We start from the raw sequence: 18126 nt of genomic DNA, 5'->3' as shown, positions 1-18126 counted from the left end.
CTTAAATGCCCCCTGATGTATCTGCCTGTACCACCAGCCCCAGGATGGCATTCCATGCACCCACCACTCACTGTGTAAAAAATAACTTACCTTTGACAACCCCCTTATACTTGCTTTCACCTTAAAATTTTGGCCTCTCCTATTAGCCGTTTTTTTTCCCTGGAAACAGGCACTGGCTGTCCACTCAATCTGTATTTGTATCATCTTGTACGCCTCTATGAAGTCACCTCTCATCCCCCTTCGCTCCAAAGAGAAAAGCCCCAGCTCGCTGAACCTTCCCTCATAAAACAGGTTCCCTAATCCAGGCAGCATCTTAGAAAATCTCCTCTGCACCCTCTCGGTAGCTTCACATCCTTCCTGTAATGAGGCAACCAAAACTGAACACAATACTCCAGGGTGGTCGAACCAGGGTTTTATAGAATTGCAACATTACCTCATGGTTATAATGAGACAACCAAAACTGAACACAGTACTCCAGGGTGGTCTAATCAGGGTTTTATAGAGTTGCAACATTACCTTGTGGCCCCTGAACTCCGTCCCCCACCTACCGAAGGCCAAAAACAATACATCTTAAACACCAGCCTACCAACTTGCACGACAACTTTGAGGGATCTACCCTAAGATCCCTCTGTTCCTTCACACTGTTATGGATCCTGCTGTTCCACTTTCAAAGATCACGGAAGCGGAGAAATATGGAAATATGCATTTGAATGGGTAGAATATGTCTGAAAGCTACCGATCCAAATTAACTGAACCGTGTTAACCTCCATCATACCTTTAGCTTCCATTGCCAGCCATTGGAGATTTCATCCGAATGCTTCATAAATAATTTACAGAACTGATGAAATTGCTGCTCTCCCAAGCATATCGGTTTGCTTTTGATAACGTTATGCGACATCTGTAGACACTAAGAACAAAAACAAAGTGATCATATCAGTGATCTCAAACACAGGACAAACAACAACTTCAAACAACAACTCTCAGTTAGTTTGGAAATGTAATATCTGTTGTCAAGCCAACCAAAATTATTTTGCGTTTCAAAAAAGTGGGTGTGATGTGGAATAGGAACCATTAGAGGAGATTGATTCATGCAATAAACAGATACTGGAAATCACATACAAATCCATTACGGATTAACGTTTACTACCATCCCTTGTCAGCCTGACCGATATTGAAAAAGCATGTTGGCCTTCATAAGTCAGAGTACTGAGTACAGGTTGGGTGTCGGAGTGGAGGTATGTCTCTACCAAAGGGGCTCCTTCCCTCCACTGGCCTGCGGGTCATCTTTGGGCAAGGTATAGTACCATCTTTCCATGACCATGATTGTTCTTGGCAAATTTTTCTACAGGGATGGTTTCTTCCAGGCAGTGCCTTTACTAGACGGGTGACCCCAGCCATTATCAATACTCTTCACAGGTTGTCTGCCCGATGTCAGTGGTCACATAACCAGGTCTTGTGATGTGCACCGGCTGCCCAGATGACCATCCACCCCCTGCTCCCATGGCTTCCCGTGACCCTGATCGAGTGGGGAGGGGAGCTAAGCAGGTGCTACACCTTGCCCAAGGCCGACGTGCAGGCTCGATGAGGGAAGGAGCTCCTTACACCTCCTTTGGTAGGGACGTCTCTCCATCCTGCCACCCAACAGTACAGGGAGTCTATTGACCTTACAGCAAACAACAGGATTGCAGCAGTCATCTATACCTGCTGAGATCAGTCGGCTGCTTCACCATCAGGGTAAACTCCGATTCTTCACATTCTCACGTTCACCTTCATTTACTTGTCACAAGTACATCGAAACACACAGCAAAATGTGATGGCTGCTTCAAATGAAATCAGCAAGGATTGTGCTGTGGGACAGCCTGCAAGTATCGCAATGCACCATAGCGTGCCTACAACGTACAAGCTCTAAACGTAGGTGTGAGTGCGGGAGGAGACCGCAGCACCCAGAGGAAACCAACACGGTCACTCCCAACAGACAGTGGTGGGAATCGAACACCAGACCTTACAGTTAGCACTGTACAGTGAAGCACTAACCGGCATGCTACCGTGCCACTTGTGACCAACCTAACAAAATGGCTATTTGCAGCTGTCACTACTCGAGCAATTTTACTAAATTTCAGATATCAGCACTCATTAGCAGCAGAAGATATCTAGCTCTGAAGTATAGCTAAAAAAAAACACATTGTAATTATTTTTCCGATTCTACATTGATAAAGTGAGCCCAAGCACAGAAGCAAAACTCAAAACAACCTTCACTAATTCTGATGTTTCTCTGTTCCCCACAGCCTCATGAAGCAGCGTACAGATTGATCACAATCTGTGGCAGCAAATTAAGTCACAGCCATTAGTACCTCTCCTCTCGTCTGGTGAAATCTTAGAGATGTGCATAATAGATTACGTGGCTAAAATAGAGCACAGCAAAGGAGTAACGATGTGGACAAAATCTTTTCCTTTCAAATCTGAGGGGGTGGCGTGGGATTAGCTTAGAGTTTCCTAATATTTTCATACCAAGAACGAAATAGTCTTTAAGTTCACATCCACAGCCAAATATCAGGGGATACATTGAAATGCCTAATAACATCAAAAAACTACATTACTAAGATGGAAATAAAATAATTACATCAAACCGTTACATTGCAAACTAAAAATCTAATATAAATTTTCACGTTTCAGCCAGATTTTATGAAAAAAGGTATGATATTCTGATGGTTTTTATAATGCTTATTGTGTCCACATTACTATAGTACATAAACTTTGCCGAATAATGGCTGGGAAATTCTGATGCCAAGTGTGAAGTTTAATGTGCTTTATAACTAGTCTTATTGTTTAAGTATTCAGAATCCAAATCAGTGACATGTGTCATGAAACTTCTTGTTTTGTGGCAGCAGTAGTGCAATACATAGAAAAATTACTACATATTGGAAGGAGAAATATATCAAACGTCAATGAATAGTGAAATAAGAGAGTAAAATAATGAGGTAGTGTTCATGAACCATTCAGAAATGTGATGGCAGAGTGGAAGAAGCTGTTCCTACAACGTTGAGTGTGTGTCTTCAGGCTCCTGTACCACCTCCTTGATGGTAGCAATGAAAAGAGGGCACGTCCTGGGTGATGGAGGTCCTTCATGATGGATGTTGTCTTTTTGAGGCATCGTCTTTTGAAGAGGTCCTCGATGCTGGTGAGGGTAGTCCCCATTACGGAGCAGGCCGAGTTCGCAACCTTCTGCAGCTTTCCCGATCCTGTGCATTGGTGCCTCCATACCAGTCAATGATGCATCAATCTAGAATGCTTTCCATGGTACATTTGTAGAAATTTACTAGTCTTTGGTGTCATATCAAATCTCCTCAATGTCCGAACGGAGTACGACTGCTAGTGTGCCTTTGTAATTGCATCTATCTGTCCGGACCAGATCGATCTTCAGAGATAATGCAACCAGGATCTTGAAGCCGCTCAGTTTTCACCACTGATCCCTCAATGAAGACTGGTGCGTGTTCTCCCAACTTCAGCTTCCTGAAGATCACAATCAATTCCTTGGTCTTAATGATGTCAAGTACAAGGTTGTTGTTGTAACACCACTCAACTAGCTGATCTATCTCACTCTTACGCGCCTCCTCATCTCCATCTGCCAGGGCTAAGCACACATCCTTGAGGTGTGCAGGCGTTGATTGTCAGCGGGACATTATTTCTGATTCACACTGACTGTCGTCTGGATCGGAATGATGCAGGATGGTGGGAAGAGAAACTGGTCATCCATACTTCTCTTAGAAGAGACATGCTGGCATTGGAGTGGGAACAGAGGAAGTTCATGAGAATGATCCCAGGAATGAAAAGTGTTCACAAATGAGGAGGTTTTGACGGCTCTGGCCCTGTATTTCATGGAGTTCAGAGGAATGAGGGGAGTTCTCATTGAAACCTATCGAATATAGAAAGGCCTAGATAGAGTGGAGGTGGAGAAAAGGTTTCCTATAATGGGGCATTCTAGAAAAAAAAGCCTCAGAATAGCATATCCCTTTAGAACTGAAGAATCTCTTTAGCCAGCAGATAGTGAATCTGTGGAATTCATTGCCACAAGCTGCTGTGGAAGCCAAGTCATTGGGTGTATTTAAAACAGAGGTCAATACATTCATTATTAGTCAGGGCATCCAAGGTTAATGAAGAAGGTAAGAGAATGAGGTTGAGAGGGATAATAAATCAGCCATGATGGAATAGCAAACAGACTCAATGGGCTGAATGGCCTAATTCTGATCCTATGACTTATGTGTGATTCCACTGACACACAATGCATTTCGGGGTCAATTTTAATCATTGCTGGTCTGGGGTCAAAAGGGGTGTGTGCTTAGCCCACTGCACTATTCTCTCTATACCCATGACTGTGTGGCTAGACATAGCTCAAATACCATCTATAAATTTGCTGATGATACAACCATTGTTGGTAGAATCTCAGATGGAGACGAGAAGGTGTACAGGAGTGGGTTATACCAACTGGTGGAATGGTGTCGCATCAACAATCTTGCACTCAACAAAAACTTCAGGAAAGGTAGGATGAAGGAACACATACCAATCCTCATAGAAGGATCAGAAGTGGAGAGAGTGAGCAATTTCAAGTTCCTGGGTGACAAGATCTCTGAGGATCTAACCTGGTCCGAACATATCGATGCAGTTATAAAGAAGTCAAGACAGCGATTATACTTCATTAGGAGTTTGGAGAGATTTGGAATGTCAACAAAAGCAGACAAAAACTTTTATAGATGTACCATGGAGAGCATTCTGACAGGCTGCATCACTGTCTGGTATGCAGGGGGGGGGGGGGGGCTGCTACTGCACAGGACCAAAAGAAGCTGCAGAGGGTTGTAAATTTAGTCGGCTCCTTCTTGGGTACTAGCCTACAATGTACCCAGGACATCTTCAAGCAGCGGTGTCTCAGAAAGGCAGCACTCGTTATTAAAGACCTCCAGCACCCAGGACATGCCCTTTTCTCACTGTTACCATCAGGTAGGAGGTACAGAAGCCTAAAGGCACACACTTGGCGATTCAGGAACAGCTTCTTCCCCTCTGCCATCCAATTCCTAAATGGACACTGAACCCGTGAACTCTACTTCACTTTATTAATATATATTATTTCTGTTTTGCACCATTTTTACTCTATTCAATATATGTATACTGTAATTGATTTACTTATTTATTACTATAATTTTTTCTCCTTCTTCTTCTATATTATGTATCGCATTGAACTGCTACTGCTAAGATAACAAATTTCACGACACACGTCGGTGATAATAAACCTGATTCTGATTCTACAGTCAGCCATGATTTTTGGTTTGCCATAGCAGTATAGTGTTTAATCACGGTAACGTCGTCAAAGCATTTCCAATGAAGTGAGTCACTGATCCCACATATACATCAACGTTGACGTGACGATCGCAGTAATCAGCACCCTGAATACGCTCCAGTCTGTACTTTCGAAGCACTTCTGCACCACAGATGTGGCACCTTCTGGCCTGGTCCTGATCTCCCTGTACACTGGCTTGACTCATTTAACCAGTGGTCCTGTATGCAGGCATTAGCAAAATGGATATGTTACCTGAGTACTCACGGTGAGAGTGGGGGGCAGCCTTGTAGGCTCCACGGTCATTGATCTCCAGGTCTACAAAATTCTCTCCTCTAGTTGCAAAGTTGGCAATGCTGGTAGAACTTTGGATGGACTGTTTTTAGCTTGGCATGAAGAGGATATAAAATCCTGACCACATGTACCACCAGGCTCAAGGACAGATTCCACCCCGCTGTTGAAGGTACTGCTGGTCAGATAAAATAGGTTGTTGACCTCACAATCTACCTCATTATGGCCCTGCATCTTATTTACCTGCACCGCACTTTCTCAGTACCTGATACACTTTATTCCATGCTCTGTTATCGTTTTACCTTATTCTACCTCAATGCACTGCAGAATGACTGAGAATCAGAACCATGTTTAATATCACCGGCATATATCGGGAAATTTGTTGTCTTTGCAGCAGCAGTACAATGCAATACAGAATACAGGGAAAAAAAACGGAATTACAGTTAAAAAATAAATATATATTAAATAGCTAAATTAAATAAGTAGTTCCAAATATATAAAAAATTAAAAAATAGCGAGAGAGAATTAGTGTTCATGGGTTCAATCCATTCAGAAATCGGACGGCAGAAGGGAAGAAGCTGTTCCTGAATCGTTGTGTGTGTCTTCAGGCTTCTGTACCTCCTTCCTGATGGCAACAATGAGAAGAGGGCATGTCTTGGGTAATGAGGGTTCTTAATGATGGACGCCGCCTTTTTGCAGTATCGCTCCTAGAAGGTGTCCTGGATACTATGGAGGCTCGTACCATGATGGAACTGACTAAGTTTACAACTCTCTTCAGCTTATTTTGATCCTGTGCAGTAGCACCCCACTCTTAGACGGTGATGCAGCTAGTTAGAATGCTCTCCACAGTATATCTGTAGAGATTTGTGACAGTCTTTGGTGACTTACGAAATCTCCTCGAACTCCTAATTAAATATAGCTACTGTCATGCTTCTTTGTAGCTTTGTACTGTCCGGGAAATAGTATCGCAGCATTAAAGCCAGGTCCAACAGGCTCTTGGACAGCTTCTTCCACCAGGCCATCAGACTGATTAAATCACGCTGACACAATTGTATTTCTAAGCCATACTGACTGTTCTTACTGTACATGCTACTTGTTACAAATTACTATAATTTACACATTGTACATTCAGATGGAGACATAACGTAAAGATTCTTACTCCTCACCTATGTGAAGGATGTAAGAAATAAAGTCAATCCAATTCAATCAATATGTTTGGCTCAGGATAGACCCACAGAGTCATTGACACCCAGGAACTTGAAATTGCTCACCCTTCTGATCCCTCTGTGAGAACTGGCGTGTGCTCCCTTGTCTTATCCTTTCCGAAGGCCACAATCAGTTCTTTGGTCTCACTGATTTGATTTGTATAAACAGTATGCAAGACTGATTTTTCACTGCATCTCAGTAGATGACAATAATAAACCAATTCCATATCCAATAAAAAAATGACTACTACGGCTGTTGTAAAAGTCTGATTAATTCACTAATCAGTCACAGAAGAAAACCAAACAACCCTGCCTAATATTTCCTTGTATCGAACTGCCACCCCAGAGTAAGTGTTCACCCTCAGCAGTGTCACAGTACCCAAGTATGAACAATACACCTGCCTTACCAACACGTTTCACTCCCAAGAACAAATAATACAAAATCAATAATGCATTCCATTGTGAGAAAAGGTTACATGGTACCTTGGGATAAAAATCTCTTCCTGAAAATTAGATTCCTTTGCGCCATGTTCAAATTTTGCAAATTGCACACAAAAGAAAACTTTGAACCTGCTTTGAAGTATTTGTGCTCACGTGCTGGAGAATGTCCTTCCCATCTCAAGTTCAAGTTCAAACTTATTGTCATTTCAACTGTATACACGTGTAGGAGTCATGTATCTGTTCTCAATCTGCACTGTATTCGGTGCTGTGCGTTTATTATGTGTGTTATGGTAACTGGTCACATGAGTGGGGGTGTGGTAAAAGCAAAGGGAATAAGTCATGTATTGGTGTTATGTTCTGGACTGTTTAGAACTGGGGATGTCACAGCTTTTGTTGATCACTTAATTGCATCACTTCAAGATTATATGTTTTGCTAGTTGCTAATAAAAGATCAAATACAGTTCTTTGAATTTTTGTAACATTATTACTGGATTGACCGGAAGGCACATCATACAAGGATAGCAACCTGTGGGGTCTGCCAGCAGCAGCATTGGTTTGTAAGAATTGGCCTCTACAGCATGTATACCGCCAAATGAAACAACGTTTCTCTGGACTAAGATATGCGACGCAGTACCTATAACTCACACACGCAACGCGTAAAGTAACCACAAATAATAAGGTGCATTTACAACACAAGTTAAAAGGTAAACAGTATAGCACCACGGGTGCTTCATATGTGGTCAGAACTATGTGATGGCGGGGGCGGGGGGGGGTTCAGTAATCTCACAGCCTGGGGGAAGAAGCTGTTCCCATCCTAACAGTCCTTGTCCTACTGCTACGGCATCCCCTGCCCGATGGGTTTGGGGGGGGGGGTGTGAATCACAGATTGTTGGACAGGTGGGAGGCATCCTTGACAATGCTAAGGACCCTGCGTATGCTGAGCACCTGGTGAATTTCCTGGATGTGTGGAAGAGAGACGTCGATGATCCTCTCAACAGTCCTTGCAATCCTTTGCCGGGTCTTGCGGGCAAATCCATTGCAATTCCCACACCAGATGTTGATGCAGCTGGTCAGAAAACTCAGCTTGAGAAACTGGAACAGGTGTTTTTGTCACGATTCACTCCAAGAGTGGCTATCACCTCCCGTTGTACCGTACCCACATGACAAATGCCATCAACATAAATTACCTACTGAAAAGTCAGCACTCACAAGATGGCAGTTTGCTGCTGCTATTGCTATGAGAGCACAGGCTGTCCTCGCACCTACAGGCTGAGTAAACAACAATGATCATTCTTTAATTGAGGACAAGCCAGCTTCAGAATGCTGTTGGCGACCACTGATTTGGTGTTAGGTCAAAACACACCTCTCGGATGACGCACCACAGAAAATGTGGCAGTGGGTGGGCATCCCTTTCCTAAACACCAATCTCAATATTTATAAAATAATAATATGGCAAATTAAGTTTTATTTCAAAAGCTGCTCACCTTAGGAAGGATACAGAAGCTTTAGCAAAGGTGCAGAGCATTAAAGAGTATTTTAGATTTATGGGAATATAGCAGACATTAATTCAAACAAGAATCAGTCTTCAACTCTTAATGTAGATTATAAATTGCAAGCAGTAATTTGAAGTTAAAAGCACGCCTTTGCATGGTCTGTGGAGCACAGGCTAGCCCACAGAGTAAGAGATACAGATTGCAAAATGAGACCATGCATCAGCCAAACGTTAAGACAATGGGGCTGTGTTAATTGGCTTGCATCAAACTAGGTAACATGGCAAAGTTATTTGCACAATTGTGACTCAAGTACATGATGGCAGACCAGATGGATGTGGTCACTTAGCATATCAAACATGGTCACAGGTACAGGCAATCAATAGATTTTTGCGTATTCAGAGACGGCCTTGACAATGTTAGGTTTAAGTGTCTGGGATTACTTTACTTTATTGTCGCCAAACAATTGATACTAGAACGTACAATCATCACAGCAATATTTGATTCTGCGCTTCCCGCTCCCTGGAGTACAAATCGATAGCAAATATTAAACATTTAAATTATAAATAGAAATAGAAAATGGAAAGTAAGGTAGTGCAAAAAAACCGAGAGGCAGGTCTGGATATTTGGAGGGTACAGCCCAGATCCGGGTCAGGATCTGTTCAGCAGTCTTATCACAGTTGGAAAGAAGCTGTTCCCAAGTTTGACCATTCGAGTCTTTAAGCTCCTGAGTCTTCTCCCTGAGGGAAGAGGGACGAAAAGTGTGTTAGCAAGGTGGGTGGTGTCCTTGATTATCCTGGCAGCACTGCTCCGACAGCATGCGATGTAAAGTCAGTCCAAGGACGGAAGATTGGTTTGTGTGATGTGCTGTGTTCACGATCTTCCACAGCTTCTTCTGGTCTTGGACAGGACAACTTCCGTACCAGGTTGTGATGCACCCTAGAAGAATGCTTTCTATGGTGCATCTATAAAAATTAGTGAGGGTTTTAGGGGACAGGCCAAATTTGTTTAGCTTTCTCAGGAAGTAAAGGTGCTGGTGGGCCTTCTTAGCAGTGGACTCTGCTTGGCTGGACCAAGTCAGGTCATTTGTGATACTGATCCTGAGGAACTTAAAGCTTTTGACCTGTTCCACTTGAGCAACACCGATGTAAATTGGGTCGTGCGGTCCGCTACTCCTTCTGAAGTCAACAACCAATTTTGAAGCTATTGTCTTCAGAAGCTTTTAGACAGCCTCTATCAATGAGTTTGCCCCAGCAGGGGCAATTTGAACATTCAGGTGTCTTCCACTGTAGACATGTAATTCAAAGGAAACATTGTCAGCCCAAAAATATTGAAGTAAATGATGTTATTGTAACTATAGAAATTGTATTAAGTCACCTCACCTCTGATCTTCAGGGTGTTTAAAAAAAGTGATGTACTTTTGGGTTTATAAGACTCTACTGTGAGTGCCTCCAGAGAAATGCCTGCTTGTTCTGATGAATAAAATCTTTTACTTCACCTGCTTCAGTGTCTCTCTGGTGACACAGTCACAACACAGAGGAGGTTTACCAGTATGCTGCCCGGATTAAAGAGCATGTGGAGAGGAGAGGTGAGTGAGCTAGGGCTTTTCTCTTTGGAAAGGAGGTGGTGAGGTGACTTGTGGAGGTGCACAAGTTGATAAGAAGCATAGATCAAGTGGACAGCCAGAGACATTTAACCCAGGGCAGAAATGGCTAATACAAAGTGGAATGATTTTAAGGTGATTAGAGGAAACTATAGAGAGGATGTCAAAGGTTTTTTTATATAAACACAAACTGATGGGTGGATGGAATGTGCGACCAAGGGTAGTGGTAGAGGCATACATTAGGGACATTTAAGAGACTCTTAGAGAGGCACATGAATGATAGAAAAATGGAGGGCTATGTAGGAGAGAAGGGTTAGATTGATCTTGGAGTTGGTTAAATGGCCAAAATGTCATAATATTTTATGTTTGCTTTCTGCTCCACTCTCCCCCTACACTAGCAGAGTTACAGCAGAGAAACAGTTTCTTTAGTTTACCAAGTTCGTAGCAACCATCACACCCACCCACAGTCCACCACAGTCCTCCATCACTCTCCCCACTTTATTTTCCACACACAATCAAACAGACAAGATGTTTCAAGATTAAGATGAGCTTTATTTGTCACATGTAGATCGAGGCATACAGTGAAAGCGTCGTTTTGCATCAATGACCAATGCAGTCCAAAGGTTGTGCTGGGGGCAGCCCGCGAGAGTCGCTATGCTTCTGCCATTGACATCACATGCCCACAGCTCACTACTCCAACTCAAAGTTCAATTTATTATCAGAGTACACACATGTCACCACATACCACCCTGAGATTCTTTTCCTGTGGACATACTTAGCAAATTTATAGAACAGAAATGGTAATGTAAATCTTTCTTATATAGGAGGAAACTGGAGCACCCAGAGGAAACCCATGTGGTCACAGGGAGAAAGTACAAGCTCCTTACAGTTTACAGTGGCCAATTACTTTACTTTATACTTTATTGTCGCCAAACAATTGATACTAGAACGTACAATCATCACAGCGATATTTGATTCTGCATTTCCCGCTCCCTGGAGTACAAATTGATAGTAAATATTAAAAATTTAAATTCTAAATCATAAATAGAAAATAGAAAATGGAAAGTAAGGTAGTGCAAAAAAAACCGAGATGCAGGTCCGGATATTTGGAGGGTACGGCCCAGATCCGGGTCAGGATCCGTTCAGCAGTCTTATCACAGTTGGAAAGAAGCTGTTCCCAAATCTGGCCGTACGAGTCTTCAAGCTCCTGAGCCTTCTCCTGGAAGGAAGAGGGAAAAGTGTATTGGCTGGGTGGGTCGTGTCCTTGATTATCCTGGCAGCTTAACTCACCAACTTACACGTTGTTAGGATTCTATATGAACTAAGGCTATTGTCCTCTGGGCATCAGATTTATTGAAAATCATATATATAGGCGAGCACAGCAGCATAGGGATTAGCACAATGCTTTACAGTGCCAGCCATCCGTGAAAGGGGTGCATTCTTGCTGCTGTCTGTGAGTAGTTTGTACATTCTCCCCATGACTGCATGGGTTTCATCCCATACTCCAAAGGCACACGGGTTAGCGTTAGTAAGATTTGACTATGTTATGTTGACACGGGAAGCATGGTGACCCTTGCGGGCTGCCCCCAGCTCATCTTTGGACTGTGTTGGTTGTTGACAAAAACTAAAGCATTTCACGGTATGTTACAATGTACATGTACAACAGCCAAGCTGGCATATGTTGTGGAATTGACAGTACCATGGGAAGATGGTGTCGAAGAAGAGAGGAAAAAGACCAAGTACTCCGAACTGGCAACTGAAGTTGCCCAGAATGGCTGGAAGACCAAGGTTTTCCCTGTAGAAGTGGGATGCAGGGGATTCGTTGCTACATCTACGACCAGTCTATTGAAGAACATGGGGGTGAGGGGTCACTCCCTGCAACAAGCAATCTTGTCAAATGCAGCTGAAGAAAGCAGCAATTGGATTTGGATTAAAAGGAAAGACAACAACTGGGCTGCAAGATGAAGACAGGAGGGTATGGAACTGAGGGGGGTGTATCTGGGACGCCAGGTAGCACCGCTGAGCCCTCTGGAGACGTCGTGGGCTTATCAACGAAACGTCAAAGAAGGAGGGTGCCCACCTGATGACCCCGATGACGTACCTACCCTCCCTCCTTGTCACCACTCCAAACCCACTGCCGACATCGAGAGTGCCAACTTCCCATAGGGATTGAAACATCAAGTCCTAGTAGCTCTACTGTCAAATAAAGCTAATCTTTTAGTCTATTTGAGGAGCAGACTATCATTATGTCCCCCCCTCAGTCAAGGGGATCAGCCTCTTAGTAACAAATGCCAGAAAGAATTAAGATCTGTTTCTCGATGACAGCTCTTCTTCATCTTCAGGGACGATAACAAGAGTTTAAGAAAGTACATAAGACTAGGTGATAGTGCAAATGAGAAAACACAAATATTAAGTCTTCAGATACCTGTTTCATTAAAAAAAACGCAGATTAAGAGGCAACATGATAGACGCAAGTAAATTCATGACAATGGATAAGGGCAAGTTGAAGCAGATTGCATCCAGTAGTTAAGCAACTTGGAATGAGGGGCCACGGAACTTGGATTAAAACTAAGTCCTCCATAAGCAAGCAATGAGAGTTAGAAGGCCGTGGAATTACCTAAGGTTATTGGAGAAGGTAATCCAGGCGCTCCGATTTCCTCCCACATTCCGAAGATGTACAGGTCATGGTCAGTAAGTTGTGGGTATACCATGTTGGCACCGCAAGGATGGCAAAACTTGTGGGCTCCCCCCCGTAAACAGCACATTTCAACGTACACGTGACAAATAAAGTCCACTCTATAATAAGTTCAGACTGGGTGAACGAAGGTAAAAGGAAAAAGATTGTAAAATGTGATTTGAGTGCTTTGCTCTCATAGGTGGAAAATTCACTGTGGCTTCGTTGATGCAGGCATTTCATTTCTTTATAAGGTGAAGGGTTTAAGAGAAATCTGAGAGGGAAACCAGTTCACTCAGCTGATGGTGCGAACGTGGAACAAACTGCCAGTGAAAGCGGTGGAAGTGGTTCCAATTGTAACATTTAAGAGAAGTTTTTTTTGGTGCATGCAGGAGAGGGATATGGATGTCTATGGTTTAAGTGCAAGTATATGTGACTAGGCACAAGTTTGGGTCTGCACAGTCTAGATGGGTTGAAGAACCTGTTTCTAAAAAGGAGTACTCTATGAATTTATAAGCCATTACAGGGCAAGAACTCCTAACTGCGTATCCAAAATCTGAAAGGCTCTTAATTCCAATTTTTTTTGAATGCTGACATGACATTAGGAATGGAAAATTCCCCAAGGAGCTGGAAGGTTCCCAGATGATGCATAGATCTCTGCACACCACAGACCTTTCTGAGAAGTGACCTGACACATATAATGAACTGAAGTTAATAAAAAAAAATAGAAAAAACATTGCATAAAAGCAAAAATTAAGATCTCAAACGTGTATTGAAAGAATAGATTCATCAGTGCTGGAGTGAACATATGCTGCTTTTCAGTATGCTGATCATGAAACAAGCAAAGATCTATCACGACGAACTGAAAATTGAAGGCAATTGTGAATACTCAGCTGTTGCAGAAATTTAAAAGACTTGACTTTAAATTTTTTTAAAGTGTCTGCTAATCACCAAGCAGCAGAGAAATTCATTGATGCATTTGCCGAGATTATCGCTGATGAAAATCTAACACCAGAACAAGTCCACAATGCAAATTGTTTTTATATCTTACATAAGACCTTAAAAAAAAGGTAAAATACAAATATGTTTACTGTAACCTGTTAACCAAAACACTGCATCGTAGGTGGAGACTGAAATCCTGCCAGCGCTTGTTTCTGTTCAACAGCTGATTCAGGTATTCTCCCAATGCTGTTGTGTTGCCCTGCATACATTATACTTTCATTTTATTAATGGCATGTGGTGATTTTAGCAATTAAATACACATGTACGATGAACAAGTATAAGACAAAGGCTGTAAGACCTTTGTCTGACTGCTGTTCGTTGACGATAGCTCAGTGTTTAACACCATCATTCCCACAGTCCTGATCAATAAGCTACAGAACCTGGGCCTCTGTACCTCCCTCTGCAAATGGATCCTCGACTTCCTAACTGGAAGACCACAACCCGTGCGGATTGGTAATATCTCCTCCTGGCTGCCAATCAGCATTGTTGGGGTGTGTGCTTAGTCCACTGCTCTATACCCATAACTGCATGGCTTGATATAGCTCAAATACCATCTATAAATTTGCTGATGATACAGCCACTGTTGGTAGAATCTCAGATGGAGATGAGAGTGCATACAGGAGTGGGATATACTAGATAGCGGAGAGGTTTTGCAGCAACAACCTTACACAATGTCAGTAAGACAAAAGAGCTGATTGTGGATTTCAGAAAGGGTAAAATGAGAGGGAACATGAACCAATCCTCAGAGGGATCAGAAGTGGAGAGAGTGAGCAATTTCAAGTTTCTGGGTGTCAAGATCTCTGAGGACCTAACCTGGCCCCAACATATCGATGCAGCTATAAAGAAGGCAAGATAGTGGCTATATTTCATTAGGAGCTTGAAGAGATTTTGTTTGTCAGCTAAAACACTCGAAAACTTCTATAGCTGTACTGTGCAGAGCATTCTGACAGGCTGCATCACTGTCTGGTTTGGAGGGTGCTACTGCACAGGACCAAAAGCAGCTACAGAAAGTTGTAAAATTAGACAGCTCCATCTTGGGTACTAGTCTCCATAGTACCCAAGACATCAGCAAGGAGCGGTGCCTCAGAAAGGCGATGTCTATTATCAAGGACCCCATCACCGAGGACATGACCTCTTCTCATTGTTACCATCAGGAAGGAGGCAAAGAAGCCTGGAAGCACACACTCAGCAATTCAAGAACAGCTTCTTCCCCTCTCTGTCATTCGGATTCTAAGTGGACATTGAACCCATGCACCCTACCTCACTTTTTTCTTCTTTCTTAAAATATATATAATTTCCATTTTTTTTTAGTCTGTCACGAGCCTTGTGGCCCATCAAGCTGGTGCTTATGCCAGTTTCCATGGCGTGAGGCAACTGAGAGTACAACACTCCACCCCCCCCCCCCCCACCGATAGGACACCAGTCTATTGCGAGGTTAACCCCCCAACATTTTTGCCGGTACCCATTCTCAGCTGGGTAGACTGGAGCATTGTGTGGTTAAGTGCCTTGCTCAAGGACACACACTCTGCCCCGGCCAAGGCTCGAACTCATGACCTTCAGATTGCTAGTCCAACGCCCTAACCACTTGGCCACACACCACACAATTTCCATTTTTTGCACTAATTTTTAATCTATTCAATGTACATACTGTAATTGATCTACTTAGTTATGTTTTCCTTTCTGTATTATTATTATGTACTGCTGCTGCTAAGTTAACAAACTTCACGACACATGCCGGTGATAACAAACCCGATCGTGATTCTGGTCCTGCCTGATGGTAGTAGTGAGATGATGGGGGCCCTCAACGATGGATGCTGCTTTCTTGTGGCAGCAGTCCATGTGGATGTGCTCGACGGTGGCGAGGGCTTCGCCTGCGATGAGCTGGGCTGTATCCATCACTTGCCATAGGCATTTCTGTTCCTGCACCTTGCCGCTTCCATACCATGCCACGCTACTTTGATTGGGGAAACAATCTGAACTCCTGGCACACAATGATAAATGTTTTGATGAGAATGTAACCTACTTCAACAAAGACACCCATGAGTATGTTGTACAGCCCACAACCCTCAATTCACCCAAACCTTAGAGGGAAGCACAACAGCAGAATTAGACAGGCTCATTCTTCAGGACCAAGTTAGGTTGCCTCTTCTACTCTGGACACAGCCTAATGATAAGAACTTGCCGACTTACCTCTTCTCAAGGATTACACTGCATTAGAGAACTATTATATTAATTATGGTAAGTAGCGAGGGGAAAAAAGACATTCAAGAAGGCAGGGACAGGTTTAAAGATCAACTTTATTTGTCGAAATGTATATCAAAACATGCAGTGAAATACGTTATTTGCAGCACACTTCCAGAGGCAACATAGGATGCCCACAACTCGCTAATCCTAACCCACCTGTCTTCAGAATCAACTGATTGTCCAACATGAGAGTCTTGGTGAACAAACTCCTGCTCCTTGGTCTAAGTTAGGGGTTTCCAAACTGGGGTCCATGGACCCCTTGGTTAATGTTAAGGCTACATGGTATAAAAAAGGTTGGGAACTCCTGGCCTAAACGCGCCACTGTGCAACTGCATGTTGGACATCCTAACCAAGACCTCAGATAGTCAGGATGCAAAACCTCTCCACCATCTTCAAAACGGGTGCCCCTCCCCCCAGGACTGTGAGATGAACCCACTGCTGTACGTTCTGCACATATGACTGCACAGCCAAACACCCAAGCAGTCACACTGAGAAGTTTGCCAATGGGACAATAGTGGTACGGCTCATCACCAACAACAATGAGAGTGGAGGAGTGTGATTATTTTGTTCCTCTTTACACCTGTATACTGGAAGTGACATTTAACAACCTGGAATTTTGAAGTAAACCCTGAAGAAATCCACGTGGTCACAGGGAGAAAGTAGAAACTCCTTACGCAAACAGTGGTGGGAGTTGATCCACAATCTTACAGCAGGCGCAGTAAAGTATTGCACTAACCACTGTGCTACCTCAGCCGGGACGTTTGACTGACTGACTGACTCATGCAGAGGAACATGCTAATACATTAAGGCTTGTTGGATGGGTGAAGGCAATAAAATCTAAAAGATACATTATCAAAGGGACCCCAGGAACAGAAAGACCGAGGGGAAGAATGTGCATAAACACCTTGAAGTGCACAGCAGGTAGAGAGCGCGCAATCATATGGAATCTGAGTTTTCAGAAACAGGCAAGTTAAAGAGCACCACTGTAAAATGCTGGCTCACCCACAACCTGGGAAGGAGCCCAGTTCTGGGAAGGATATGAAGACACTAGGCATAGATGGAATTAGCTAAATGTCTGCAGAGTTACAAGAGAAGGGACGATTAATATCGAGATCTATGTTTATTCTGACCCTTCAGAGGGGACCTTACCCTACTGTGAACTGACAGAGATAGCTGCTTCTCTTTCCACAGAGGGTTCCCAACCTGCTGAGTGCTTCCAGCAGGTTTGGTTTTTAGTTCGGCTCATCAACTCCCAGCAGTAGAAGGTTGTAAACTCTACCTCCCTCGACTAGAGTCGTTCGTCTCCCCAGCATCGAGGGCATCTTCAAAAAAACCGTGCCTCAAAAAAAGCAGCATCCATCACGAAGGACCCCCACTGCCCAGGACTATCATCAGATCTCACTGGCACCATAGAGAGGAGGTACAGGAGCCTACAGACACACACTCAACACCTTAGCAACAGCTTTTTAAAAAAAATATATACATGCATATGTATATACTTCTTATAATTCCCATAGATTCAATTCCTTTTCCCTGGGCCTGAAAGGATTTAATGGTTGTTACAAGTCATTTATTACCACTTTAATTGCTAATCCATGGCTTTCCAATGTAATTCTCCAATCCACCACAGCCAACCTGCCTCTTAGTCTTTGACTTCTATGCAACTTGGAGAGTACGAATGTAACCTTCTATCCTCACAATTAAACTTTATAATGAAACCTTGCTTGTTTCAGAGGAGTAGATCTTGTTAAATTGTTTCCTCAACCAACTTATCTCGAAAGGCATCTTGTGTACATTCCAGGAATTTAGTCTCTGCATTGTTTGAGTATGTCTTGGTTTCCCTAGCAACA

The 18126-nt window shown here is 43.1% G+C and overlaps 1 protein-coding gene across 3 annotated transcripts in view; it reads right to left on the bottom strand.

Annotated features, from left to right (window-relative positions):
* Nucleotides 1-18126, bottom strand: part of atg10 (ATG10 autophagy related 10 homolog (S. cerevisiae)) — a 233172-nt gene that overhangs the window by 192717 nt on the left and 22329 nt on the right. For all 3 annotated transcript variants that reach the window (XR_011889435.1, XM_072281042.1, XM_072281040.1), the window contains exon 3: nucleotides 776-907. Coding sequence is in view for 2 of the 3 variants with exons in the window: in XM_072281042.1 (XP_072137143.1) it covers nucleotides 776-907 (132 nt within the window). In the remaining variant the exon portion in view is untranslated. The remainder of the gene's footprint in view (nucleotides 1-775; nucleotides 908-18126) is intronic.

Source organism: Mobula birostris, chromosome 17 (assembly GCF_030028105.1).
Source record: "Mobula birostris isolate sMobBir1 chromosome 17, sMobBir1.hap1, whole genome shotgun sequence".
Classification (NCBI taxonomy): domain Eukaryota; kingdom Metazoa; phylum Chordata; class Chondrichthyes; order Myliobatiformes; family Myliobatidae; genus Mobula; species Mobula birostris.
This window is presented reverse-complemented; position numbering and strand designations above follow the sequence as displayed.